Source organism: Terrapene carolina, unplaced genomic scaffold (assembly GCF_002925995.2).
Source record: "Terrapene carolina triunguis isolate 2854851 unplaced genomic scaffold, T_m_triunguis-2.0 Scaffold130, whole genome shotgun sequence".
Taxonomy (NCBI): Eukaryota; Metazoa; Chordata; order Testudines; family Emydidae; genus Terrapene; species Terrapene triunguis.
Window position 1 is genome coordinate 25289606 of NW_020664481.1, and position 25585 is coordinate 25315190.

General features: G+C 43.0%; 3 protein-coding genes across 3 annotated transcripts; all 3 read left to right on the plus strand.

Annotated features, from left to right (window-relative positions):
• Window positions 1–4034: 4034 nt before the first annotated feature.
• On the plus strand, window positions 4035–7053 carry LOC112120376 (ferritin heavy chain A). The gene is made up of 4 exons (XM_024219432.2): window positions 4035–4136; window positions 4899–5045; window positions 5623–5748; window positions 6898–7053. Exons 1-4 carry the CDS (start codon window positions 4035–4037, stop codon window positions 7051–7053), a joined length of 531 nt encoding a protein of 176 aa, XP_024075200.2.
• Window positions 7054–14088: 7035 nt separating this feature from the next.
• LOC112120368 (ferritin heavy chain A-like) lies at window positions 14089–18940 on the plus strand. Its single transcript, XM_024219425.2, has 4 exons — window positions 14089–14205; window positions 15905–16051; window positions 16722–16847; window positions 18785–18940. The coding sequence occupies exons 1-4, from the start codon at window positions 14089–14091 to the stop codon at window positions 18938–18940; spliced, it is 546 nt and encodes a 181-aa protein (XP_024075193.2).
• A 3849-nt stretch (window positions 18941–22789) lies between these two features.
• Window positions 22790–25144, plus strand: LOC112120365 (ferritin heavy chain A-like). Its single transcript, XM_026652816.1, has 5 exons — window positions 22790–22882; window positions 23174–23182; window positions 23706–23852; window positions 24374–24469; window positions 24989–25144. Exons 1-5 carry the CDS (start codon window positions 22790–22792, stop codon window positions 25142–25144), a joined length of 501 nt encoding a protein of 166 aa, XP_026508601.1.
• The last annotated feature ends 441 nt before the right edge of the window (window positions 25145–25585 follow it).

A 25585-nucleotide genomic window follows, 5' to 3' on the forward strand; every position in this document is an offset into this window, starting at 1 on the left:
AGCTTTGTACTCCTTAGTCTGGTTTTAGAGATTAGCCGTATGGCCTAAACAGAGTAGAGGCCTCATAGCAATGCTTCTCTCACTCTAGTACAAGATCCCCAACAAAGATTATTTCTTCATTCAGGCCACTACGTACACCTTAGTGCTGGCACAGGAGATTTTACAGGCAAATTGCAACAGTTGGGCCAGTGAAACTAACGGGTAATATGCTGCAGTAGTTTCTACAGCGCAGAAACATCTTTCAAACTTCATGCAAACCTATCACTAACCAAGGGGTAGTAAATTTATCGGTCTCTGGTTAACCTTATGAAGTGCAGGGGTTCTCAGAACAAATTTTTTTTGGTGGCCTCAGTGTGTGGCTACCACCCCTCACTTAGGGCCGCTCTGAAAATGTTTCCAAACCTACCTTCCCCCCTGCTGCTACCAGCTGAAGCCCAGGGCCCGAAGCCCCCTGCCCACGCACACACTGGTCCTATGTGCGTGCAGAGGTGCTGCCTGCAGCCAGGAGCGGTGCCAGGGTTTTTGCTGCCCTAGGTGGCAGCGCTGCTCCTCTGAGGATTCGGCGGTGGGGGTCCTTCCGCTCTGCGTCTTTGGGGCACTTTGGGGGCGGGTCCTGGAGCAAGGGAAGGACCCCCGCTGCCGAATTTCTGCCGAGGGCAGTAAAAGGCCACCCCCCCAATCCTGCTGTCCTAGGCAACCGCCTAGGGTTGCCTGTGGAAGCACTGGCCCTTCCTGCAGCCCCCAAGAGGCTGTGTGGTGCAGGCTGCTGACCTCCTGCTGGTGGTGCCAACAACCACCAGGGCAGCCAGGAGCAACAGCTGGGGGCTGCAGGGACAGGCTGCTGCTTTGCCCACCCCCATCTCCACCCAGGAGGCTGTCATGGCTGCAGAAAAATCCCCTGGTGGCTGCATGGGGCCATGGTGGCTGCATTTGAGAAACTCTGCTCTAGGCGGTGGCAGACAGGATGTTGGACTACATAATTATAATGCTCTACTCTGCCCTTAATCGGTTAACCTTACTCATCACTTGTTCCGCTCAGTGGTCTAATAGCTGCTTAATCAGACAATGACTGTGAAATTGAGCTGAATAAAGCACACTACATTACTGATGTCCATTTCCTCAGATTATAGGACTAAACATCGGCAGAGTAAATAGTCTGGTTGCTGCTAAGCGTGAGACCTTAAAAAAGGCCTGACTTTCAAAAGGTAGGTGCTCACACTTGCTCAAAAATCAGACCTCTTTGTAGTGATCAAAGTGTGTTGGACAGCCACAACACTGAGCTGCTTACCATCACTATTAAAAAAGATGTAGGGCTTAGTTATCCCTTCATGTGCTGTTAGAGGAACTCCCAACTCACCTGTAACAATAATTGCAGCTGCTGTGGGAATGACAGAAGCCCACATTTAGAATGGGTGAGTGAAACCTATTTTTGAGCTAGCTTTCCTTACAGCTTCGAACACAGCACTTTCTTTTTAAAACATACAACATCTTGCTGTCCCGCTCTCATTTTTGTGGCACTTGCTCTATGTGCTGGCCAAAACATGAATTAGAAGTTTTAGTGTAAGGGTGGGAGGTATAGCTCAGTGGTTTGAGCATTGGCCTGCTAAACCTAGGGGTGTGAGTTCAATCCTTGAGGGGGCCGTTTAGGGATCTGGTGCAAAAATCTGTCTGGGGATTGGTCCTGCTTTGAGCAGGGGGTTGGACTAGATGACCTCCTGAGGTCCCTTCCAACCCTGATATTCTATCATGTGAACGGGCTCTGCAGTACACAGGCTTCTCCCATTGTTTCTTGGCTTGCTAGACAACAGCACTCTGCTTAGCTCCCATGCTAGGTTCCACTTGCCCAAATCTGACAAGGGACCCATCCTTGTGCTCAAGACATCTTCTCAAGCCAAATTAAAGACAGGATACATCTTCTAGCTTTCCACTTCTGGGAGGGTTTAATCTACCCTCTGGGAAAGGGGACTTCTTTATTACCAATACATTCAAAGATGCTAACAATACTGTACAGCCTGGGCAAACTGTAAAACGGCCTTCCAGCCAAGCAGAGTTTCCACCATGCTGAAGCTCAACAACACCTCATGGTGAAACAGGATATAGTGATATGCATGCAGACTGCTGCCCTGTCAGCAGTAAAACTCAACCCAAGTGGTTAATGCAAAGTGTTTGTTTTCTGTTCTCTTAACTGACACATGTATTTTTGTGTGTGTATATATAGATATAAAAAACCCCAAACCAAACAATGGTAAAGATTCAAATCTGCTTGTCACAATATAAACTTATTTTCACCAAGCAAGTATGTGTGTGCCGCCTTTCACATGAAGGCCAAATGCAGTAGGATGTAAAGCCATCCTAATGCTGCCTTTATGATAAATGGACAAAAAGTTGCCATGTTGCTATGCAGAAAAACACATGATTATGCTGACTGTAGGATGTTAACTATAATATTGCTTTACTGTAGTTATGGTAAAGAAATGTGAAACTCTGGATAGTTAAGCAAATAGAGGGCCAGTTCTGTCATGCCATTCGAGTGTTTCCAAAACGTACATGCATACATCGCTTGTCGGATGCAGGCACTTTTGGCACCAGAATTAATGGAAGGCAGGACACATTTTGGCTACTTAGGTAGCACTGGGGCAACTCTGAGTTCCAAAAAGGTATCTCTGGCTTTTTGTTTATTATCCAGCAGGCAAATGTCTGTTTGAGGTGAAGTTTTTTTAAAAAGATGCTGGGGGATTCAGACAGTAGCTCAAAAATCTGAGCTCAGTTACTGTATCTGTAGTGTAACTTAAATCAAATAAATGGTGTAGCTGAGCTTGGAATATGGCTCAAAATGCCAAACGTTACATACAAGAGCAAGTAACTGGGGATGAATGAGGAATTCTGCAGGTGAAGATTTCAGGAAAGGAAGCATCATGACTAACTAGCTAGGGGAGGGTATAGCCTCCAAAAAGATATCCCTGCACTCCAGAGTAAGTGGATACTGTGCTAACAGTAGTGTAAGCTGCTGCATATTGGATTATTACTATAGTGTGTTTTTAATAAAGATCCTACCATTACAGCAGTCAAAAAGGAGATGAGGTTGCTTGGAGCTAGGTCAGTCCTACCTCAAGATGTATATCTGGGCAGTAGGTTCTGCTACTGGACTGTTAGTGCCAACATGGACCTGTAAGAAACCCTACAGGCTGGGCTTACTTGAGCCAAATACCCCAAACCACACCCCTCTCTACATATTGGTCCCATCCTGTCTTCATGATGTTATCATTTTCCCAGAGATGCTTTTTGTGTCTGTATCCTTGATTCCCTCTTGTATTCCCCTGGTCCCTGAAAATCTTTTTTCCTTTCGCTCAGATGCCCCCTTTCTGTCCTTGCAGCAGTATTTACTATGACACGACTTTGGGCTATGTGGACAGATCATGATGCCACAGTGGGAACTCCAGAGCTCTTGATATAACAAGCAATAGCAACCCGTACTTCCTGAGCTCAAAGAGCTTATATATAGGCCCTGATAGACCTAAGAAAATATTGCACACAATGTTAAGATGGGTGGATCTCAGGTAATAGTCTCTCAAATTCTCCATTCTGTAACCATCTTCCCATTTAGGGCAAAATGGGAAATTGGCATTGTTGAGTCCTATAAAAGTGATGCTTAGTGAGCCACATTTTTCTCAATAAAGAAACAGGCCAATTGGGCTGTTTTAGGAGTGTCCATTGCTCCCTGCTTTTCAAGGGTTTCATAACAACTGTTGAGGTGTTTTTTATGGCTAATAACCTCTTTCACCTGTAGAAATTCAGTAATAGCCCCACCCACAATGCTGATTGGTTTCTTGGTGAGAAAGGCAATTCCCATTGGATGGCAGCAGCTTGTCAGTCATACTTTTGTCCTTCTCAGAACTGTATTAATACCAAGTGCTCTAAGACAGGCTTTTATATCCTTGTGTGGGTGAGCTCTTGCTTCAATAGTGGTTGTGTAGAGTCTCTTTCAGTTGTAAGTGTCTGTTGGTGTTTTACACCTAAACCTTAGAGGTAAGGAAATGGAGTCCCAGGTGCGTCAGAACTTCCATGCTGACTGTGAGGCTGCTGTGAACCGCATGGTGAATATGGAGCTGTATGCTAGCTATGTCTACCTGTCTATGGTGAGTAGCTTTGTCTTAAAATCATATAAAATTTTGTCTTGAACAGGGCTAATCTTGTAGCCATAATTTATTGGAGAAGTATGTTTCCTGATGTGCTGGTGGTTTTGAAATGAGGGTATATTTCTCAATGTGATTCCCTCAAACCTAATGGCCATTGAAATATCAAGGTTACTAACCTCTGATTGCCTTAGCAGCAAAACATATCAAGGTATTTATTTTATTGTGAGCAACCTTCCTCTTTCATGAGTGGTGAGGACTATTATTGTCCCTTTTCTAGAATTCTGGGCAGCTATTTCCTCTTCTTCTATCAACTTCTGGATAACTCCAGAATGCTGAAATCAACAGTAAAGAAACCTTGGTGCAAGTAGTGGATAAATGAAAGAGGATGAGGGAATGGGACAACTCCATTGATGCTGTAAACCACCTTAATAATGAACATAAGTTTTTGATGTCAGCAGAACATGTAGCACAATTTTTAGCTCATAGGGCAAAGTGCTGTATCACAACAGTGTCATGTGCAGCTGTTACACCCATCTTTTATGTAGAGTAACTGTTAAGATTCAAAGGCTTAACACCTTTCTATCGGTTGTAGGAGTTGTGAGGGAGGTTAATTGCTATTACAAGATTCCAAATCAGTCTGTAACTGTTTCTGGAGCAGTGGGTGGTGAGATAGGGGGAGGAATCTTGTCTGAATCCCTATAACTACTCACAAAGAGTTGAGACACTGGAAGGAAAATATCCTCTGCATTACTTTCTCTCTAGTCCTACTACTTTGATCGTGATGATGTAGCCCTCAGACATGTAGCAAAGTTCCTCAAGGAGCAGTCCCATGAGGAGAGGGAGCATGCAGAGAAGTTCCTGACCTACCAGAACAAGCGAGGGGGACAAGTTATCTTGCAGGATATCCAGGTGAATAAATATTTCAATGAGTACCCAGAGAGCAGCTGATGGAATGACCCTGGCTCTAGAGTTTTATTCTGCATGTTACTAGTGGCAAATGGGTTTGTAGTCAATTTGCTCCTCTACAGGACTGCTAACCTTTATTTGTGCAACCATGGTTTTTTCAAAAACATCTGAGGGGAGGTGCATTCTAAGCCCTCTTGAGGCTCCCAATCCCCTGGAGTAAAACATCTTGCACTGCAAACTATGGTGATGAAGGCAGAGGTAGGGAGTGTCAGAGTACTAGGTAGTACAGTTGGGGAGGTGGTAGATCAGGAGTAAGCAGCATTGGTAGAGCATTCTACAGTAGTCTTGGCCCTGAGTTTGGCTTACCTTCTCCCTTCCCCCCCCCCCCCATGACATGCTAAGTAATGGAGTAGCTCATAGAATAAAAAAGGATAAAATAGCTTGTTTCATGTTCAGAAATGGTGCAGTGTATTGTAAAAGGAGCCTGCTATCTGTGGTTCATAAATGAGACAGGTGGGGATGTTTGTGGTGGTGGGTTTTTTTTATTTTTTTTTCTTTTAATGGCGGTCTGCCTTGACAGAAACCAGAGCGGGATGAGTGGGGAAACAGCCTGGAGGCCCTGCAATGTGCCCTGCAGTTGGAGAAGACTCTAAACCAGGCCCTGCTAGACCTGCACAAGCTGGCTACTGAGAAGAATGACCCCCATGTGAGTACTAGCTTAATCTTAAATTGAGACCATGGGTGCATGCTCTTTGTACAGTGGGCCCCTGCTCCCTGGTTGTGTCATTAGATGTTGCCACAATAGAAATAAAGCACAAGGAAATGCAGGTGTTTGGATCAGAAGAGAGATTTGAACCACTGGCTCTTCTCTTGCCCTCTTACCTACCTGTTTGGGTGGGAAAGTCTTGTGCAGTTTCATGCCATGTGCATGAGGTGACTTCACAGTAGCCTTTCTGACCTGCAGTACTGATGGGAATTCCTTTACTGATCATAGAATTGGAAGGGACCTTGAGGTCATCTAGTCCAGTCCCCTGCACTCAAGGCAGGACTAAGTATCCTCATTCTAGACCATCCCTGACCGGTGTTCAGGGATTTTTAAGAGCAGGTTGGACAATAGAGATTCCACAACCTCCCTAGGGCAACTTATTCCAGTGCTTAATCTCCCTGACAGTTAAGAAGTTTTTCCTAATGTCCAACCTAAACCTCCCTTGCTGCAATTTGAGCCCATTGCTTCTTGTCCTATCCTCAGAGGTTAAGGAGAACAATTTTTCTTCCTTCTTGTAACAACCATTTTCAAGTACATAAAAGGTTATGTCCCCTCTTGGTCTTCTCTCCAGACTGAAAAATGGTCATGTTTTCTAGACCTTTAATCATTTTTGTTGCTCTTCTCTGGACTTTCTCCAATTTGTCCACATCTTTCCTGAAATGTGGCAGCCAGAGCTGGACACAATACTCCAGTTGAGGCCTAATCAGTACAGAGTAGAATGGAAGAACTATTTCTCATGTCTTGCTTACAATACTCCTCCATGCTAACTGATGGTAGAATGAGGCTTGTTAAAACTCTGGTGTGGGTCCCTCATTTTTTTTGGTGCTTGCCCATTGCAGATCAGGTGCTGTTGAGTGAGCAACTTTACATTGTCCCCTGAAATGTGGTGGGAACTGATTTCTTTTGTTCATGCTTTGCCAACTTCAGCTTTGAGCAAGGTCACCAATGGGGGCTCCATGCTGCCTTCCTTTCCAGGCCCCGGTGGACCATGGAGTCTCTCAATATTGACTTGTTGAGACAAATGTGCTATCTCCATTTTTATAGGATTGGAACAATCCACCTTCACTTTACTTCTGTCTTTCCCCCTAGCTCTATGACTTCCTGGAGTCTGAGTACCTTGAGGAGCAGGTGAAGACCATCAAGCAGCTGGGAGACCATGTCACCAACCTGAAGCGCCTGGGAGTACCCCAGAATGGCATGGGAGAGTACCTGTTTGACAAGCACACCCTGGGGGAGAGCAGCTGAATGCAGTACAGGTTCTTGTGTTTAGAAGGAATGTCTTGCCTGAGCTCAAAATAAAGAAGAATGAAAGCTGTTTTGGCTGTAACATGGCATTCACTGGTGTGTGTGTTATATAAAATATATAATGCCTCTAAACTGTATTGGAACAAAGCATGGGAGGGCGTAATGTCATGAGGATAATGAGGGACAGTGAAATTCAACTAACATTCTATACAGCAATAGATGTGGCCCTATGAGGAGTTTATTCATGCTAGTCTTCCTCCACACATATATTCTGGCTAAAATCTAACTCCTCTTTCAGCAGCTCTCCTTGTACACAGTTCAGGAGGAATCCCTACAAATATAGTATTCATTGGATCAGCCAGCAATAAGGAATGTAAATGCCAAGAGTGGGACTGGCTATGGATAGTGGTGGCAGCAGAAAATGGGATGGAGAAATAGTGCACTTAGTGCTCCTACATTGTTTTGGTGAATTATGGGAGCTCCATTTACAAATGGCAACATTCATTTGGGAGAGCTGTGCTGAAGGGGAAGAGTCATCCCCCCCCCCCCCCCCCCAGAGAACTAGTACTAATCCAAATGCTTCCAGGAATCAAGAGACCTTAAACATACAGGGTTTGTCCCTTATGATCTCTTAAAGGGAGTGTCAGGAAAAAACAAACCAAGTCAAATGGGGGGGGAGGGAGGGAGGGAAGACAAGATTCCTTGCAGACTCTTGTAGCACTTACTTTAGCTGATGTCTGCCATATAAAACCAGAGTTTGGCAGGTTGCTCTGTGTTTGAGAGGCCCTGTATCAGGGTTGGATTGGGATAGCACAGTGAGTTATATGCCAAGAAGGGACACCATGCCCCCTTCTGACTTTTAGATGGAACACTCCAACAGCCTCCAGTTATCTGACCAGGATAGGCTGGTGGAAACCTATGTTCCCTGCTCAACTATGCATTAAAAGGGTGTGTTCTAGTGTAGGACCACCTCACCTACTGGGCACCTGCACCAACGTGAAGCAGCGTCTAGCTGTGGCTGTTACTCCACTCTACTCCTACCCTAAAAGACAAATGCAGGAAGGGGTGGGTGCTGGAACAATACCTCTCGAAGGCACAGCAATGGCGGAAAGTTGAAGCTAGACAACTTCCAACAGGAAATAAGGTGTACACTTATAAGGGTGACCGTAACTAATCCTTGAACAACTTAACAAGGGTTGTGGTGTGTTCTCCATCACTGACAACTTCTAAAAGATATTGGATCTTTCTCTGAAAAAAAGAGATGCAGCAGGCCTTTGGGGAAATTCTTGGGCTTGTCTTCTACAGAGCATCAGAGTAGATGATCACAATGGTTCCTTGTCTTGGAATCTGACTCAGTGGAGTGGTGGGTTGAGACCCATTGCCTCCAAAGGAGTTCTAACACCCCCTAGAAGGAAACCTGACAGGCCTAGCAGCAAAGGGAGGTGCTGAGCCTTGGCAGGAGAGAATTGTTCTGCTGTGGATTCCAGGATGGGCTTATCTTGTTGAAGTCCAGCACTGGCTGGGGCTCATTTTCACTGAGAGAGCCTGACTCAAAGAGAAGGGGGAGACTCTCATCTAACTGCAGCACAGGCTTGTGGTAGTAGGAACTACAATTCTTGCCCTGGGGCAGTCTCTGTCCTGCTCCAGGGCTCTACCCCCTTACTTTCCTTCCACACTAGGCCACCATCCTTACATGGGCTCCTGGGTAGGATGAGACCTATTTCCACCCTCTTCTAAATGAACAACCATACTTTCTTCTTTGGAATAAAAGCTTGTTAATTAACAGTAACACATGTGAGGCCTCTCTTCTGCTGTGCACAGAGGATGAGATCAGGAGCCTTTCTGCAGGAACAATTCCCTCTGGTTTCTGTAGGTTAGAGGGTGGGGGTCATTTGCTTTCATGAAATAAAGCAAGAGTGGCTTTTTAAAAATTTTTTTTTGGGCAGTGAGAACATTCTACAGGGCATAGCTGTAAGAGGGACCTTCTTGCTCCGTATAACCCTGGGGAAGCTAAAAGCTGCACTGATTGTCCTTGGGACCATGCTTTTGGCAGGCATGGAGTATCCCTGGTGTAATTGTTTCATTCTCTCAAACCTGGTTCATCACTGCTACTTTCTTGTTTTCCCCATTTGGTGTGCAGTAGTGCAATTATTGCAATAAGCAGAAATAGAGTTCTTAGTGGTAGAAGTGAATCCATTTTTTGTAGCCCCATGTGCTGAGAGTATGGGGTGGAGTGAAGAGACATGGATTGGAGAAGCTGGAAGATAATGTATAAATTCCCCATTCCACCTAAAATCACTATTTGGTTAATTTAAGGAATAACCTTATTAACTGGACTGTAAAACTTTACTGAATCATGCTAGCTTTTCATACTCACTTCACCTATATATTAAATTATTTCTATCCTATCCCTTACTGACTTTAAGAAAGGGAAGACCGCATTCTATAAAAGTGTTTGATCTCTTGATTTATTAATTAATACATGATTTATTGCTATTAACCTTTAGATCACACTTTGGCTGTTCTGGTTTCATTTACTTTGTTCAGTTAATATTCTGTATCTTCAAAAGAAATCTTCAAAGTAGAACTTCAATCAAATCATAGTTGTGTGTGTTGTCTTCCTAGATTAAATGTATACCCGCAGCCAGCACAGTGCTGGCTACGGAGACAGAAGGTTGTTTAAACTGTTTCAAGAGGATGTGTGTGCACAATGCAAAATTCTTCTTGGGTCCATGATTATCTATAAAACAGGGGTGTACTTTTCAATCTTACATGACTCAAGTTGACTTGATGCCAAAGAAAGTTGTAGATGGTCAGCACCCTGGAATATCAGGCAACTTATGTATTTAAGTTCCCACTCCTGCAACGAGTCCTGCATTGGTGAATCCTTTTACTCATGTAGAACACCATGGACGTCCATGAGGTTCTGCGTAGAGGCAGGGATCTTCCTGCATGGAGCTTGTTGCAAGATTGAGGCACCCAAGTCTGAAAGTTGGGTCTTTTTTAATATTACATGTATATTTTTAAATTTTCATTCCATTTCCCATAATACAAAGAAAATGAGCATTTTCCTTGAACTCCCCACTCTTCTTCCCTCCATGAGATTGGAAACTTACTTTTTGGGCTAAGATTAAAGATGGAGACTTTCAGCTCCAAAGCACAGATTTTTTTTTTCTAATGAGTTATGATGAAGGCTCCAATCTGCAAAGACATACGTATGTGCTTAACTTTACTACCGGGAGAACTTATATTGCTTTCACTGGGACTGCTCAGATTAGTAAAGTTCAATACGTGTTTGCTGCTCTGGGACCTTACAGAGAACAAGGTGATCAAGTGCCAGACCTTGCCTAGTGTATATGCTAATATCAAACTGTATTTTTCTCTGCTATGCTAAATTATATATATTGTAGCTTTCTGTCTTTTTAGTTCTTCAGATTACTCACTTCATGAAAGCAGATGCTTATTTCAGAAATGGTTAAAAAATACGGCCAATATATGTAAATAATTCCCACTGGCTCCTGGCTAATCTACTATCCTCATACTGTACAGAATCAGTAAACCAACAGAAACCAAGACATATTAAAAATGGATGGAACCAGGAAAACATTCTTGAAAGGCTTTTGCTCAAGTGATTGACACAGATTGGAATAAATGCATGTTGTTGCTTGTGCTCACTTATGGGGATCTGAACTTTCAGATTTGGAAAGATAAGGTCCCTTCCTCCCCACTGTCTTTGGGTGCTAGTGCCAGAAAACTCCTGATATCCCAAATGGGTGGTATCTATTAAAACTGTATATAAAGGTTTCTGTCATGGCTATTAATATGGCACCTTCCCCCTATCCCATACTTACCTTAAATACTCCTATGGGCCACTCCCAATGTAATATCTAACATCACAGCCATATCAGATGTGCCTTTCCTGCAAGTAGTAGGATAAGATTAAAGCCACTTGCTAACCGTCTCCTCCACCATCATCCTAGTTACTAGAGAATTTAAGGAGTCATGCCAGTACTTATCTCCACTCTAGTTTTCTGGTATGCTAACATCCTAGCAGCAGACTGTCCCTCTTGTCATCAGGTTGTGGACCATCCATGACCCCAGAGCATGAGTGTGTAAGAGGCATTACTGTAGGGAGAGCTAAATTAACAGAGAAGAGCCTCCAGAGCTTCCACTGTAACAGGGAAGCAAAGTTTCACAGAACTAACAACCATTCAGAGGAACTCTACGGATGCCTAGGAAATACCACAAAAAACACCATGCATGCTCCAAGAAACACGCTCCCAAGCTCTACATTTTAGTTACCTCATTGCAGACCACTGTGGGCAGACACATTTATTAGGTGACTTGTAATCATTACATGCATAATGCATTAAAAACACAAGAAACCAGAGAGCATTCTGCTTGATACAGTCCTTCTCTCCTCAGCAGTATCATTGTAACAAGTTAACTATACAGGGGAGTCCTTTTTTCCTCGATGGAAATACTGTCATAGCCCCACCCACAATGCTGAGTGGCACTGATGAAGAAGGATATTTCCATTGGGCAGCAGTAGCTGCCCGTCACACTCCCACCTTGTTGGGGATGGTAGTAATACCAGCTGTGCTAGGGTAAAGGCATCTACATTTATTCTGATGATGTGTTCTTCATTTATTAGTGTTAGAACAGGCTCTATGTTAGTATTTTATACCTATATTTTTTTAGACAGAGATATGGACTCCCAGGTGTGTCAGAACTTTCACTCTGAGAGTGAGGCTGCTGTTAATCACATAGTGAACCTAGAGCTATATGCTAGCTATATCTACTTGTCAGTGGTAAGGCCTTATTGGTTCTAGTATTCTAAAATAGAGAGTACAATGTATTGTAGACATGTGACAAAAAGAAAATTCTTGTAAAGATGTTTGGTTGAGGATAACAAGTTTTGCTAGGGCTAGTACTCTCTGATTAGTAGCTCTTAATGGTGTAAGCATGTAAGTGAATACAGGTGTGCTCTCTTTAGTAAGGACATTGAGGTTGTTGTGTTAGATCTTTCAGGATACAAAACAAACTCAGCTCAACTTCAACAGCTATTTAAAGACACTTTAGGCTGTTGAGGAGAACTACACTGACTAAAAAACTCCTCTGCTAACAGCTTGTATCAAAGCCATACATCAACAAACACAGTATTACAGTAACTTGTACATCCCGGTCTCTTAATAGAAAGACCAGTACTATTAACTGCATATGGGAGAATTTCTTACATGATGGAACTCTGGGAAGTCCATGATAACTTCCACTTCCCTGGAGTTAATGAGGCTCTGATGGCATAAACTCAAGGTTTATGTAATCATGCAACCCCAAAGCACATGTAAGAGTTGGGGGAGAAATGAGGGTTGTGTAGGCAGCTGAGTTTTTTTACCCACCTGTTTACTTTACATAGTCTATAACCTATTAAATATAAGTCTGAATTGTATTGTTTAACTGAGTTCTGTAGAGTTTGTTCCTGAAAACTAGGCCCGGACTTATTGGGTGAAGGGATATTTCCTGAGAAAGGAAATCAAATAGTGGGGAGCTGAGGAAGTTACAAGTGAAGAATGAATCCAATGGCACCATGTGCCCTGGTGAACAATTTCTCCATCATATGCTTAATTCACATGTTTTTATAAATGAAATGAGTGTTCCTTGAGTTGGTGCCTTTTTTGCAAAAATATATTAGAGTGCCCTTTCTCCAATAGATCCATTAGCTCCATTTTCTGGTGTTCTTAGAAAATTGGTCATGGATGTTTCTGTTTCTGCAGCTACCATCAGAAAATCCAAAAAAAGAGCGTACCCTATGAAGAACTCATCTGTAATATCAAGAACTACAAACACAGCTATGTAACCCATGGGTGAGTGTGTGTTATAGGTCTGCCTCAGTGTCCCTTTCATAGAGGATATGAGTCTGTTACAGCCTCACTGAGAAAGCTTTAGCTTTTAAACTCAAACTGTAATAGCTCAATTTTTAAAGTTCTGGAGGTTCTCCAATTCAATCCTCAATGTGTGAGCCAAGATGGCCACAGTGGTTACTACACTTCTACTTAAGCTCCTGATATTTACAAATGCATTAGCATGTCACATCGTGCCACATTCTTCTTATTCTTGCTTCAGTTTGATTTTTCCCCCCTATCCTTCCATGTCTTGACTGTTCTTACTCCTCTGTGTTCTGAAGATGCTCCTGTCAGGTACATCAGATTCTTACGACTGTTTCAGCAGTTCCTGATTGTTTCTGCCACTTCTGATTGTTTCTGCTGCTTTCCTTTGTCCCTGCCTCAGATTTCACCTCACTACTCTCTGATATCCCCACTATCATTGTTCTGTGACAGACATCAGGTGATCTGAATGTACAGAAACTAGAGGTGGGTCTGAACCAAAACCCCACATCCAAAAATAACTGAACTCTGAGGATGTTCAGATCTGGGTCTGGACATTGCAGCTGGCTCCATTCTAGAATGGGTCGATCCAAAATTCCAGATCTAGACCCCTGAACTGAGTGGTTCAGGGGAAGCAGGACTTCAGAGCTTTCCATATAACAGGCAGATTATCACACAGCTTTACTAGTAGGTAAGTAACCTTGACACCATTCAAAAGATAGTATTGGAAACAAGAAGACATGCCATTACAGGCATAATTCCCTCAAACTTCCCATTCTAGCTCTTCTTCCTTGGGCAATTGGGTGTAATTACTAACCCACCTTCTTTGCACTCAGTGCAAGAAAACCAGAGATTTTCCTGTAGTGACTATGCTGTTCTAAGAAAGTATCAATAAACCCCTAAAGTTACAGGACAACAGGTGCTCTGTATTACTGAATCATCCGCTCAGCTGGGGCAATTCTGTTACAAACCATCCCCAGAATGCTGACTGGTTCCTGGAAGAGGGGAGAAATTTCAATTGGTTGGAGAGCCCATGACAAGCACATCCATCCTACTCTGAAGAGTATTAATGCCAGATGTGGAATGTAACCCAGACTCTGGGTTCAGTGGTGTTTAAATTGTTAGTTTATACTGAAATTTAGATCCAGCTATGAGTAGTAGTGTAATGGAGTCTCAGTTGTGTCAAAACTTTCATCGTGAATGCATGGCTGCCATCAATCGGATGGTGAACTTGGAACTGTATGCTAGCTATGTATATCTCTCTATGGTGAGTGCTGGCTGTATGCTTAATGGTTTAAAACAGAAGCACTTCTAAAAGCTCTTTTCCTGAGTAATATTTTGAACTGCAGCTGTTTGGGGCAAAACTTAGAAGTTTTTTTTTTGTTTTTTTTTTATATATATATATAAAGTACTGAGGTGGGAAAAGACCTGTTAGATCTCTCTGCTAAATCTGGATTGTTTCTCATAATACTTTTTCTCTTTTTAAATTTGGTGGCTAGTTTGTACAGCTTTCAAAGCCCTAAATCATGATTTGCACAGGCTAATAAATCTTGTCAAAAGTCTTTTGTGATATTCAGTCTATTTCTGTGCATAATTCCTAGCTATTCTCCAAGACACCAGCCTAAATGTCTTGTCATACTTGGTGTCTATACTTGTCAAATATCTATAGGGCAGATGGACATGGCAAGTCCATCTTGGTCATCTCTAAAGCAAACTATAGATATTCAGCCCTTCTAATCTTTCTAATTTAATTAATGTAGTCCCTCAATATACTTATTGCTTTACACTCCACTCAGGTCAGTTTTCCTATAACTTCTGAAAAAATGTAGCCCAAAACTGAGTACCCCATTCTGGCATTTGAACTGTATATTGTTACTATCTAGCAGTATGCTGTTTCCAGGCAGCACACCTGTTTGAAAATGAGAATTTTATTCTTCTGAGGAGAAACTGATATTTCAATGTCTGTTTTTTGTCTTGAATCAGGATAAAATTGTGAAATTTTTGTAAATCAAAAAGCTTCAATTCGGAAACACTGCAACGCTTTGCCTGAACACTCAAAATGTTTTGTTTCAGGTTGGTTTGACAGTGACCTGCATCTGCCTGAGCTGCCATGGTGCCTCATGGGAGTTGTAGTCCACCCTGGGAGCCTGGAATAGAGAACTACATCTCCCATGTTACACTGTAGCCATTCAGCGCTTCCACGCAGGTGGTTAGACTGAGTGTGGAGGAGGAAGTAGGGAAAAGAGAGCTCTAAATCTGAGGTGGCTCCAGAGTCAGTAGTGGGGAAGGGGCTGTAACTGTAATTCCCATTGTATTAATCACCTAAGAATATATGCCTCTATTGCACTTTAATGTTTCGGTTGCTTTTAAAATTGTGTGGCTGTGTTCATTGTCGATAACTCAATGAGCAGCTCAGTGTGTCCTTGTATGGAGATGGGGGACATAATTCAACAAAAGCAAATGGTAGCAAATTCAAAACTGATAAAAGGCTGTATTTGTTCACTCAATGTGTAATTAGACTGTGGGATGCATTACCACAGATGTTGTCAAGGCCAAGAATTTTTTTAATATTCGAAGAGGGATTGGATAGTTATATGGATAACAAAAGAATATCTAGAGTTAGAACAGGTAATACAGAAGTATTGGAATGGATAAAAACCTCATATTTAAGCCAATCTCCTCTTAGTTTTAGGATGAGACATCCATGAGGAGGCAGAGTGCATCACCTGTGCCTAATGTGTGGGTCCTGGACCTTCCTTTGAAGTAACTGATGCTAGCTAGTAGATGGGTCACAGGTTTTATAGAGTTGGGCAATTCCTACACTGGTGTTCAGACAATGTCTATTGCATACACACCTTATTACACGTAAACAGGTAGCTGTACACTTGTCTAATGACAGATGATATGAATATATAGTCCCTCTTTAGGTCTAATTGCCTCCATTGATCTCCTGTCCCTCTCCCCAGTCCTATTACTTTGACCGTGATGACGTGGCCCTGAGGCACATGGCCCAGTTCCAGAGGGAGCAGTCCCGCAAGGAAAGGGAACACGCAGAGAAGTTCCTGAAATACCAGAACAGACGAGGAGGACGTATTATCCTGCAGGACATAAAGGTGAGAAACCAATCAGGGTGCAAGAGAAAGATCTCTGGCACTAAGCATTCAAACAGGAGTCTAAATATTTGTTTTAGGTATACTTTTTGGCTGTAGTTGATGAACTCCTAGAGGAATATGACCGATGAGCTCAAGTAACAGCTCTCTAAATAGTTGGCTAGCTGACCTGTTTGTCTAGCTCTCTGACAAGAGGTATGGGCTTCAGAAGTAGATGTATTAGTGTCCTTGCTTGAAGGCGAGGGGTGACTGGCATCCGCTAATCTTTGTGGTAAAGAGGTGGTGGTTTGAGGAAAGTATTTGGTCTAGCATACCAAGGTAAATTTTCTGCCAAGTTGATAGTCATACAGGTCTACCAGTGCAAGAAGCTTGCAGCCCACCAGCCTGAGTAAATTTTAGCTCTAACTGGTGTTACCACAGTCTGATACAGCATTGAGGCATATTACTTTAAATAGGAATAACTAAGAAAACAAGTTAAACAAAAGCCCAGTGAAAGCTTCAGTGAGGGGGAATGAACTCCCTGTGCCCGTGAGGCACACGGGTGATAGCAAGTGAAGCAGTGCGGCTTGGCCAAACAGAGGTATTGCATGCTACAGATGGTACAGACTTCAGTAAGTGAAGCTAGAAGGCCATTTGTTAAAGGGCACATAACTTTCTGTTTGGGCTTGTACAGAAGCCCGAGCGGGATGAGTGGGGGAACAGCCAGGAGGCCCTGCAATGCGCCCTGCAGCTGGAGAAGACTCTGAACCAGGCCCTGCTGGACCTGCACAAGCTGGCTACAGAGCAGAATGACCCCCATGTGAGTATGTGTGGGAGCTGAGACTGAAGCGGAGATGTATATGGGAACATAAGCTACCTTTTCTGGGTGGGGAGTGGGAGATTTCTAATATGACCACAGTGGCTGTTGGACTATTTAGAATCTTTCAGACTAGAAGACATTTATCTGTTTGAGATTCCCTGACTGGCAGTCCCACCATGTAATGGCAATCTCACAAAATGGAGGGCATTTTAACTGAAAGTGCTCAATGACACAATACCTCTCCCTATGTAGTTGGCCATGAACAGGCTGCCTGGCACTCAACCCTGCACTGAAAAACAGGCCCAGGTCCTCAATGGAACTATGCTGGTTTGACAAGTGATGTCAAAAGTGACTTCCACTAAATGAGGATCTGGTCCACAATTAGAGCAAGACCGGAATCTGCTGTCAATAATTTTTGATGGAAAATGTGGTTTCTACAAAATTGAAAAGTTTCCATTGGAGAAACATCTTTCTACCAATATCTTTCAGATTTCTGGTGGGGGTGGGAAAGGAATCTGAACAATTTTTTTTGGTCATTGTAACACAATCTCTCATCCTGAGCTGCCATGGTGCTTCATGGGGTTGCAGGTGACTCATGTTCCCCTTCTCTTCTGTTGGCAGGGTGCTCTGTCCATGCTACAACTCACATGGTACACCCATTTCCTCTCTGGCTGAATCACAGTGGTGTGTCATTCATGGAATGTTGTCTGATTGAGTTCTCAGGCTTATGGAGGAGAATGGGGGCATGTGGCACCAGAACGCCAACTCCCATGAGACACCACAGCAGCTCAGGCAGACCGGTTCCATGTCAAACTTAGCCAGAATGTGCTGATGTGTGTTTCTAAATTGGGGGTATGGGTGTGGAATTTTGTCCTGATTAGGAAACTCCAATTTTTTGAGGTTTCCATCCAGAGCTAGAATCATAGAAATGTAGGTCTGGAAGGGACCTCAATAGGTCATTTTGTCCAGCTCTCTCTGCAGAGGCAGGACCAAGTAAACCTAGACCATCTCTGACAAATGTTTGTGCAACTTGTTCTTAAAATCTCTAATGGTGGGGATTGTACAGCCTCATTGGAAGCCTTTTCCCAGGCTTAACTATCCTTACAGTTATAAAGCTCTTCCTAATACCTAACCTAAATCTCCCTTGCTGCATATTAAGCCTGTTTCTACTTGTCCTACCTTCAATAGGTATGGACGACAATTGATCACCATCCTCTTTATAACTGCCCTTTCCATATTTGAAGACTTATGGATCCCTGCTCACTCTCTTTTTCTAAAGATTACACATGCTCAGTTTTTTAAACTTGCTTCATAGGTCAGGTATTCTAAACCTCTTATCATATTTGTTTCTCTGCCCCGGACTCTCTCCGATGTAGCCATATCTATCTTTCTTTCTTAAAGTGCGGCACTCAGAACCGGACACAATACTCCAGCTTGGGCCTAATCAGGGCTGAGTAAAGAGGGCAACTATCTCTTTTGTGTCTCTCACACAACACGTCTGTGAATATGCCCCAGAATATTAGCTTTTTCCACAACTGTAACACATTGTTGACTCCTATTCAGGTTGTCATGTACTATAACTCCTAATTCCTTTTCAGCAGCACAGTACTACTGCCTAGCCAGTTACTCCCCATTTTGTATTTGTGCATTTGATTTTTTTTTTTAGTTATGATAGTTTACTGTTATGCCATTAATATTGTTTCTTTCAGATTTCTCCTGATTTCCTTTTTTTTTTCTTCTTCTTCTTCTTCATCTATTTTTATTCCCTTGGAACCTTGCCTACTAGTTGAGTTGGGATGAAATGTGGAAATAGCAAAACTTTATAGGACTGAAATTCCAATTTTTAGTCATCTCTACACCTATCTCTTAAACATCAGGTGACAGTACAGCAGAACAGGTATCACCTGTTCTTCATAAACTACTGCCTCTTTCTCTAGCTATGTGACTTTCTGAAGTCTGACTACCTGGAGGAGCAGGTGAAGGCTATCAAGCAGCTGGGAGACTATCTCACCAACCTGAAGCGCCTAGAAGTGCCCCAGAACGGCATGGGAGAGTACCTGTTTGACATGCACACCCTGCGGGAGAGCTGCTGAACTTCACTCTGAGATACTGCCTAGCTTGGTGACACCTCTGTGCACAGAGAAGATGAATTGACTGAATGCTAAATATTGTGAATAAAACATGGCTTTCAGTTGTAACTTGATATTTTTTGGCCTTACTTTGTGCTGTAGTGAACTGGCTTACATGTCTAGTTCTGCTGTACTCACAGGCAATAGAACTCAAAATACTGTTAGTGCTCTAACTACTGCACATGAATAACATGCATATGCTTCTTGACTATACCCACTTCAGCAGGAATCTGAAACGTAACACTCAATCATAGTTGAAGGCTCAATCACTTCCTGTCTTATCCCTCAACCACTACCCTAAACCAGTTCAGAAACTACTGCACGTACAAATGAGCTTATTTTCTTATAGTCACTTAACCAACCTATCTCTATCTTCCACTCAAGTTTGCCATACTGTTGGCTCTCCAGGCAGTATTTCCACACCAGTGGGATTCTCTCTTTTCCTCTCCCTTCCCTGCCCCATCACTGCAGTTAGTGGGTGAAAATCTCTTCCCTCTAAGATTCTGATTAAGCAGAATGATGCCCTGTACTAGCTTGCCCTTGCAAGTAGTCTAGTGCCTCTCAAATAGAGCTTTCCAGGTAACCTGTCACAAGAGGACTGTTCTTCTGACTTCTATAGGCAGCAGTTTGCAATGGGCAGAGACGCTATTTTGTCAGAAGCTAGCTAGAAAGCTGTAGTTGGAGGGAGGGAGGAACCTTTCATAAGCACAGTGGTATCCCTCCCGTTGACAGGGCTCTGGCATTGGATTTATGAGAACCATGGTTGCAGAGCTCCTTGAGAATGAAGTCAGGTACTACGCCAGGCTGAATGTGTTCAAAGATAATCTCTGCAATGTTCTCTTAGCATTGTGTTCTCCTGTCTAAAAAGGCACCATATAGGTGGTGAGAAATAGTTGAGTAACTGTGTTTAAGGCATCAGTATGAAAGATTAGTGATCTTGGCTTGTAGTAGCTACTTTGCTCCGGCCACTGTTGACACGGGGTAAATGCCACGGCTTCCTTGTCTTTTATTTCCTTGGAAGGAAGAGAGCTAAACTCACTGACATATAGATACTAACAAGAAACCTTTTTAAAAAATTCTATTTTATATTGTGTAACACCTCATAAGGGTTTAGTGCCACCTATGGGGGGGGGGGGGCTGATCCAATGCTGGTAATCAAGATGTTGCCAGTTTTGTTCCTTTCCCTTCCCTTCCCCATCACTGTCCTTCGCAGGAGAGGCTAGTTAAGACAGTTTGCTGCTGGAGCAAAGATTCCTGGGCAGCCCAAAGCTGCAGGTGATAAATAACAGATTGGCAGAAATTTGGTTGCTCAGGTGTATTTGGATGTTGTTTTGCAACATTGTGATCCTGATCCCTTTGAATTCGCTTTGCTCATAATAAAAATGTGGAATGCAGATCTTCAAGCTGGTTGAATATTGGCTGAGAGGGACTGTTCTATTATAGGCTATTAAGGAAATTCATTAATTGATTTACCCACTTCCACTGTGCATGAGATCACCAAGGGAAGGGGGGAGAATTCCTTTCATTTTTACCCTCTGCTGTGATTGTGGAAGGAACCAGGATCAGGCTTTTCCCTCTACATGCTAAAACCTGTTTTTTTTTTTTAGGCGTGGAAGGCAGAGAAGAACTCAGTGTGACATCCAGAGGGACGATGGCTCTGGTCACTGTGTTTCTTAAAATTCATTCACTCCCACACAGACCTCCTGCACTGACAGAGGCCAGGTGCCATCAGTACATGACATTTTGAAGGTGCACCCATAAAATGTTTTGAATAAAAAAGGTAGCAAGGCATTGCCTTTCACTGGAAAAAAAAATGTGAGAAATCATTGCATGTGGGTCATGGGACTTTTGCCTGTTTTTTAAAACACACACACACACATTTCATCTTCTGGCCCTAGCATGACATTTAATAATGGAAAACACACTCTAATTATCTAGTGACTCCTTCAAGTGCAATAGGATGCATCAGGTTTGGTTTTACCCTTGCCACAAATGTTGCTTGCTGTTCCTGTGACCACCACTGCCAATATTCCTAGGCCTGTGCTGCTGTTTATTGCCATCAAGTCCTTCCCTCTCCACTTAAGTTTCTGGAGTTTCTAGTTTTCCCTGTTCTCCATGTTCTATTTTTGTTTGTTTATTTCTTGTTTGTTGTTATTGTTGTGCTCACAATGTGCTAGGTGCTGTACAAATATAACAAAAAGCCCATCTCCTGCTCCAAAGAGTTAATACTGAACTGTGTCCCTTCTGCTCTTGACTTTTTCCCAGTCTCTTCTATGTCAAACCTCAAGGTCCTTTCCAGGCATCTGAAGAGAGGGGATTTATAGATGCATAGATCCCAAGGCCAGAATGTACTACTGTGTTCAGTGAGCTTGACCTCCTGTATAACACGGGCCATGGGACTTCCTCAGAATAATTTCTAGAGCACATCTTTTAGAAAACCATCCAATCTTGATTTAAAAACTGTCAGTGAGGGAAATCCACCACTACCTTTTGTAAATTGTTCCAATGGTTAATTACTCTCACTGTTAAAAATGTACACCTTATTTCCGGTCTGAATTTGTCTAGTTTCAACTTCCAGCCACTGGATCATGTCAGACCTTTCTCTGCTAGAAATGTCTACACCTTTCTCTGGTACTTATAAACTGTAATCAAGTCACCCTTTTAACTTCTCTTTGTAAAGCTAAATAGACTGAGCTCTTTAAGTCTATCACTATAAGGCAGGCTTTTAATGATTCATGTGGCTCTTCTCTGAACCCTCCCCAATTTTTCCAACATCCCTCTTGACTTATGGACACCAGAATTGGACAAAGTATTCCAGCAGTGACTGCACCAGTGCCAAACACAGAGGTAAAACAACCTCTCTACTATTTCCTGAGATTCCCCTGTTTATGCCTCCAAGGATCGCATTAGCACTTTTGGCCATAGCATCGCATTGGGAGTTCATGTTCAGGTGATTATCTGCTATGACTCCAAAATCTTTTTCAGAGTCACTGCTTCCCAAGATAGTCTCCCATCCTGTAAGTATGGCCTACATTCTTTGTTCCCAGATGTATACATTTGCATTTAGCCCTATTAAAATACATTTTTTCTTGCACCCAGTTTACCAAGAGATCTTGATCATTCTGTATTAGTGACCTCTTCATTATTCACCATTCCCACAATTTCTATGTCATCTACAAACTTTATCCGTGATGTTTTCATGTTTTCTTCCAGGTCTTTCCTCAAAATGTCAGATAGCATAGGATCAAAACAGCTGCCCTGTGGGACTCCCCTAGAAACACTCCTGCTCACTGGTGATTCCACATTTCAAATGTTCTTGATGTAACAGCAGCTGTGTTAGGCAGCATTTCAGAAAACGAAAGGACCCTTGCCTCCCTTTGGAGATGGCATAGGAAAGAGGGACACTCCCGAGAGCATTTTATCTAATCTAATCATCATAGGGTCTCAACCTATTCCCTCAAACATCCCATTACTACTCCTTCCCTTGCTCACAAAGCCTTGTGAGAAATTAGATTCATCTGCTGAACTGTGCTCATTTGTCCCCCCCCCCCCCCCGTCTGTGTTAAATGTGGTAATAGGCCATGTCATGTTACCTGTGGAAATTGAGAAACAGCCCAACCCACAGTCCTTACTGATTCTTAGGCCAGCAATAGCAGTGAACCACACCCACAGCTGGCTTTGAACACTATTAAAACCTGCTGTGGAAGCAGAGGCTTTGTGGTGTTGGTGACTTGTGGGATTTTGTATAAGAGTGTTTGACTGGAAGTTAGCTTAAGATTTAGTTTACTGCTAAAGTTTCTATTTTATGAAAGAATGGAGTCCCAGGTGCGCCAGAACTTCCCTGCTGAGTGTGAGGCTGGTGTGACCTGTATGGTGAACCTGGAACTGTATGCTAGTGGTGTATTTGTCTATGCTGAGTGTTTATTTTTCTTTCAGAGAAAAGGAAGCAGACAGAAATGTTCTTGAGAGACATATGAAGCCATTTCTTTAAAACTTAATAACTAGTCTATATTTTTAAAAGATGTAACTTATCAGTTTTTACATTGAATAGTAGAACCACTTGGCATCCTGCTAAATGCCTCATCTTCTTCTTGAAAGCTCTCTTGCAGTCAGTTCCAAATGTCTTGGGTTGGGGTTAAAAGAACAGCTTACTGGAATGCATTGAGCTTTATGTTCATAGAATCTCTCTTGCCAAAGCTGACTTCAGTTACTGGGATTCATGTTAAAAATGTGGCCTTCTCCCTGACCCCCTTTAACTATTTAAATATTTCAGTTAAAGGGGTTGCTCTAATAATATTAAATCCTCGTTTGGACTGGTATGGCAACTAACTATAGGTATGCGAAGCTATGTGTGGGAATTTCTGACCCCTAAATAACTAATTAGGGTTATCCCAGCTTCTATAAAACAAAATAATTTGGCTATGGGGGGAGTTAACTAACTCAAGTAGCATATTCTTTGCATTGATAAATACTTTACTTCCCAAGGAAAGCTATGAAGTGTACCTGTTGGGTGTAGAAGATTGTCAAATTCAGGCACTCAAAAGCCCTTCTGTGTGAGGTTCATGTTAGTAGCAACATCAGAAGTATGATGGGTTAGGCTGTGTGGATTCAATTGGGAATAACTTTCCTTAGAGTCAAGTTCCCCTTTGTGTATTAGAAGGAAAATTTCCTACGGATATCTGACATCACATGACAAAGGTCTTTGTTAATATCTTCTACTTCTCCCCAGTCCCACTACTTCGACCGTGATGATGTTGCCCTGAGGCACATGCTCCAGGTTCTGAAGGAGCAGTCCCAGGAGGAAAGGGAGCATGCAGAGAAGTTCCTGACATATCAGAACAAGCGAGGGGGGCGTATTGTCCTTCAGGACATCCAGGTGGGAGAGAATTTCTGTATCCAAGAATGGAACTGCTTGTCTGAACTCCCCAGGGAAAGGGGCTAAGTAATAGGGGACTAGCACAGAACATGGTATGCTGGCCTTGCCACAAAAAGTCATCTCCACATAATCAGCCATAGGCCTCTCAGTGACGGAAGAGGTCTCAGTTAGCATAAAAAGAAAAGGATAACAAATAACATAGGACATTGTCTTTTGAAAGGCTAGGGCTGCAACAGCTGGTGTAGCATTGGCCATTATTCAGTGACTAGAGCTTCAAATGACTAATATTGGCAGGTGTACATGAGCTCTGACCAAACTTGAGGGGCCAGGAGAAACTTTTTTTCTCTTTTGCTATTTCCCTGCACCTACCTGCATTATCTTCCCCTGTAATGAGGAAAGAAAACTGAAATAAATGCAGCTTCCAGGGAATGAAAACTTGTGCTTTGTAAATGAAAATGCTGTTGCTGAGAAGCAAGGCGAGAGTATCTCACTGCAGGATGTGAATCTGTTCTCTGGCACAGAAGCCAGAGCAGGATGAGTGGGGAAACAGCCGGGAGGCCCTGCAGCTGGAGAAGACTCTGAACCAGGCCCTGGCTACTGAGAAGAATGATCCCCATGTAAGTGAACTGGGACTAAGAAGGGGAAAACAGCTGCCTTTCCCTACAGTGGTTCAGAAAAGACAACTGGGGTAGATTTGGGAAGCAACATAGAGCATAGAGGGACCTATGTAGGGCAGACCTTCCAAAAGGCAAGTGTTGGAACCTATTTCCCAAGCCTCCTTTCTCCAGGTGTGGTGGAAGGGTGAATATTTCTATTATAAAGATGATGGAGAGGAAGAGTCCAGTCTCCTTTCATATGGTGTAGTCCTATACCTATATGTCATGCCCTGTGCTGCAGCTCCTTAAGGAAACTGGACAGCTGCTCATGCACTGATGGGGCACCTTCCAAAATTCATACAGCCCCCATTGCTAGGGACATGATCCAGACTAGCTTCTTTGCAGACAGTAAGAGAGCTCTAACGACAGACTTGTTCGTCTCTCAAACTTGAGGTCCCCTCACAAGATAATGCCATTTAATGAGTACCTGCAATGGCCAAAAATCTGTGCTTCTAACTCCTATTTGGAATCCTCCTGCAGCTTTTTGACTTCCTGGAGTTTGAGTATCTGGAGGAGCAGGTGAAGGGCATCAAGCAGCTGGGAGACCACCTCACCAACCTGAAGTGCCTGGGAGTGCCCCAGAATGGCATGGGAGAGTACCTGTTTGACAAGCTCACCCTGGGGGACAGCAGCTGAACTTCATGGTGTAGAACCAGTCCACTGTACTGGCTCACCAGTGCATAGTTCTATTGCCTTATTTGCTATGTATAAGAATAAAATATGGTGCTCAGTTGTGGCTCGTCTGACTTTGCTTACAGGGTGCTCTAATTAAACTCATCCCTGTTGTGAGCCCCTGGCAACAGGGACTGGCAGAAATGACTGTATGCCACATTATGGATGGATGGTTATTGTCTATGCCTGGTTTGCTGCAAGCCCACACTTTCTTGGTCACAGCTGAAGACTTGTTCAGCTGCTAGTGTTAATATCAAATCATACTGAAGTGACTCTATCTGCATAAATGGCAGCTGCATCCCACAACAGGCACATGTCCCATTTAACATGTAGTTTGAGGCCACAATTGCCCCACAAAGAGGGATAAGGACTATCTCTATTCAGGATATTCACCTGCTGCCATAG

Coding starts and splice junctions, on each gene's coding strand:
- LOC112120365 (XM_026652816.1), top strand. CDS start 22,790: ATGGAGTCCCAGGTGCGCCAGAACTTCCCTGCTGAGTGTGAGGCTGGT. Junction 23,853..24,373: donor TTGTCCTTCAGGACATCCAG/GTGGGAGAGAAT, acceptor TCTCTGGCACAG/AAGCCAGAGCAGGATGAGTG. Junction 24,470..24,988: donor CTGAGAAGAATGATCCCCAT/GTAAGTGAACTG, acceptor ATCCTCCTGCAG/CTTTTTGACTTCCTGGAGTT.
- LOC112120368 (XM_024219425.2), top strand. CDS start 14,089: ATGAGTAGTAGTGTAATGGAGTCTCAGTTGTGTCAAAACTTTCATCGT. Junction 14,206..15,904: donor GCTATGTATATCTCTCTATG/GTGAGTGCTGGC, acceptor CCCTCTCCCCAG/TCCTATTACTTTGACCGTGA. Junction 16,848..18,784: donor CAGAGCAGAATGACCCCCAT/GTGAGTATGTGT, acceptor CTCTTTCTCTAG/CTATGTGACTTTCTGAAGTC.
- LOC112120376 (XM_024219432.2), top strand. CDS start 4,035: ATGGAGTCCCAGGTGCGTCAGAACTTCCATGCTGACTGTGAGGCTGCT. Junction 5,046..5,622: donor TTATCTTGCAGGATATCCAG/GTGAATAAATAT, acceptor CTGCCTTGACAG/AAACCAGAGCGGGATGAGTG. Junction 5,749..6,897: donor CTGAGAAGAATGACCCCCAT/GTGAGTACTAGC, acceptor CTTTCCCCCTAG/CTCTATGACTTCCTGGAGTC.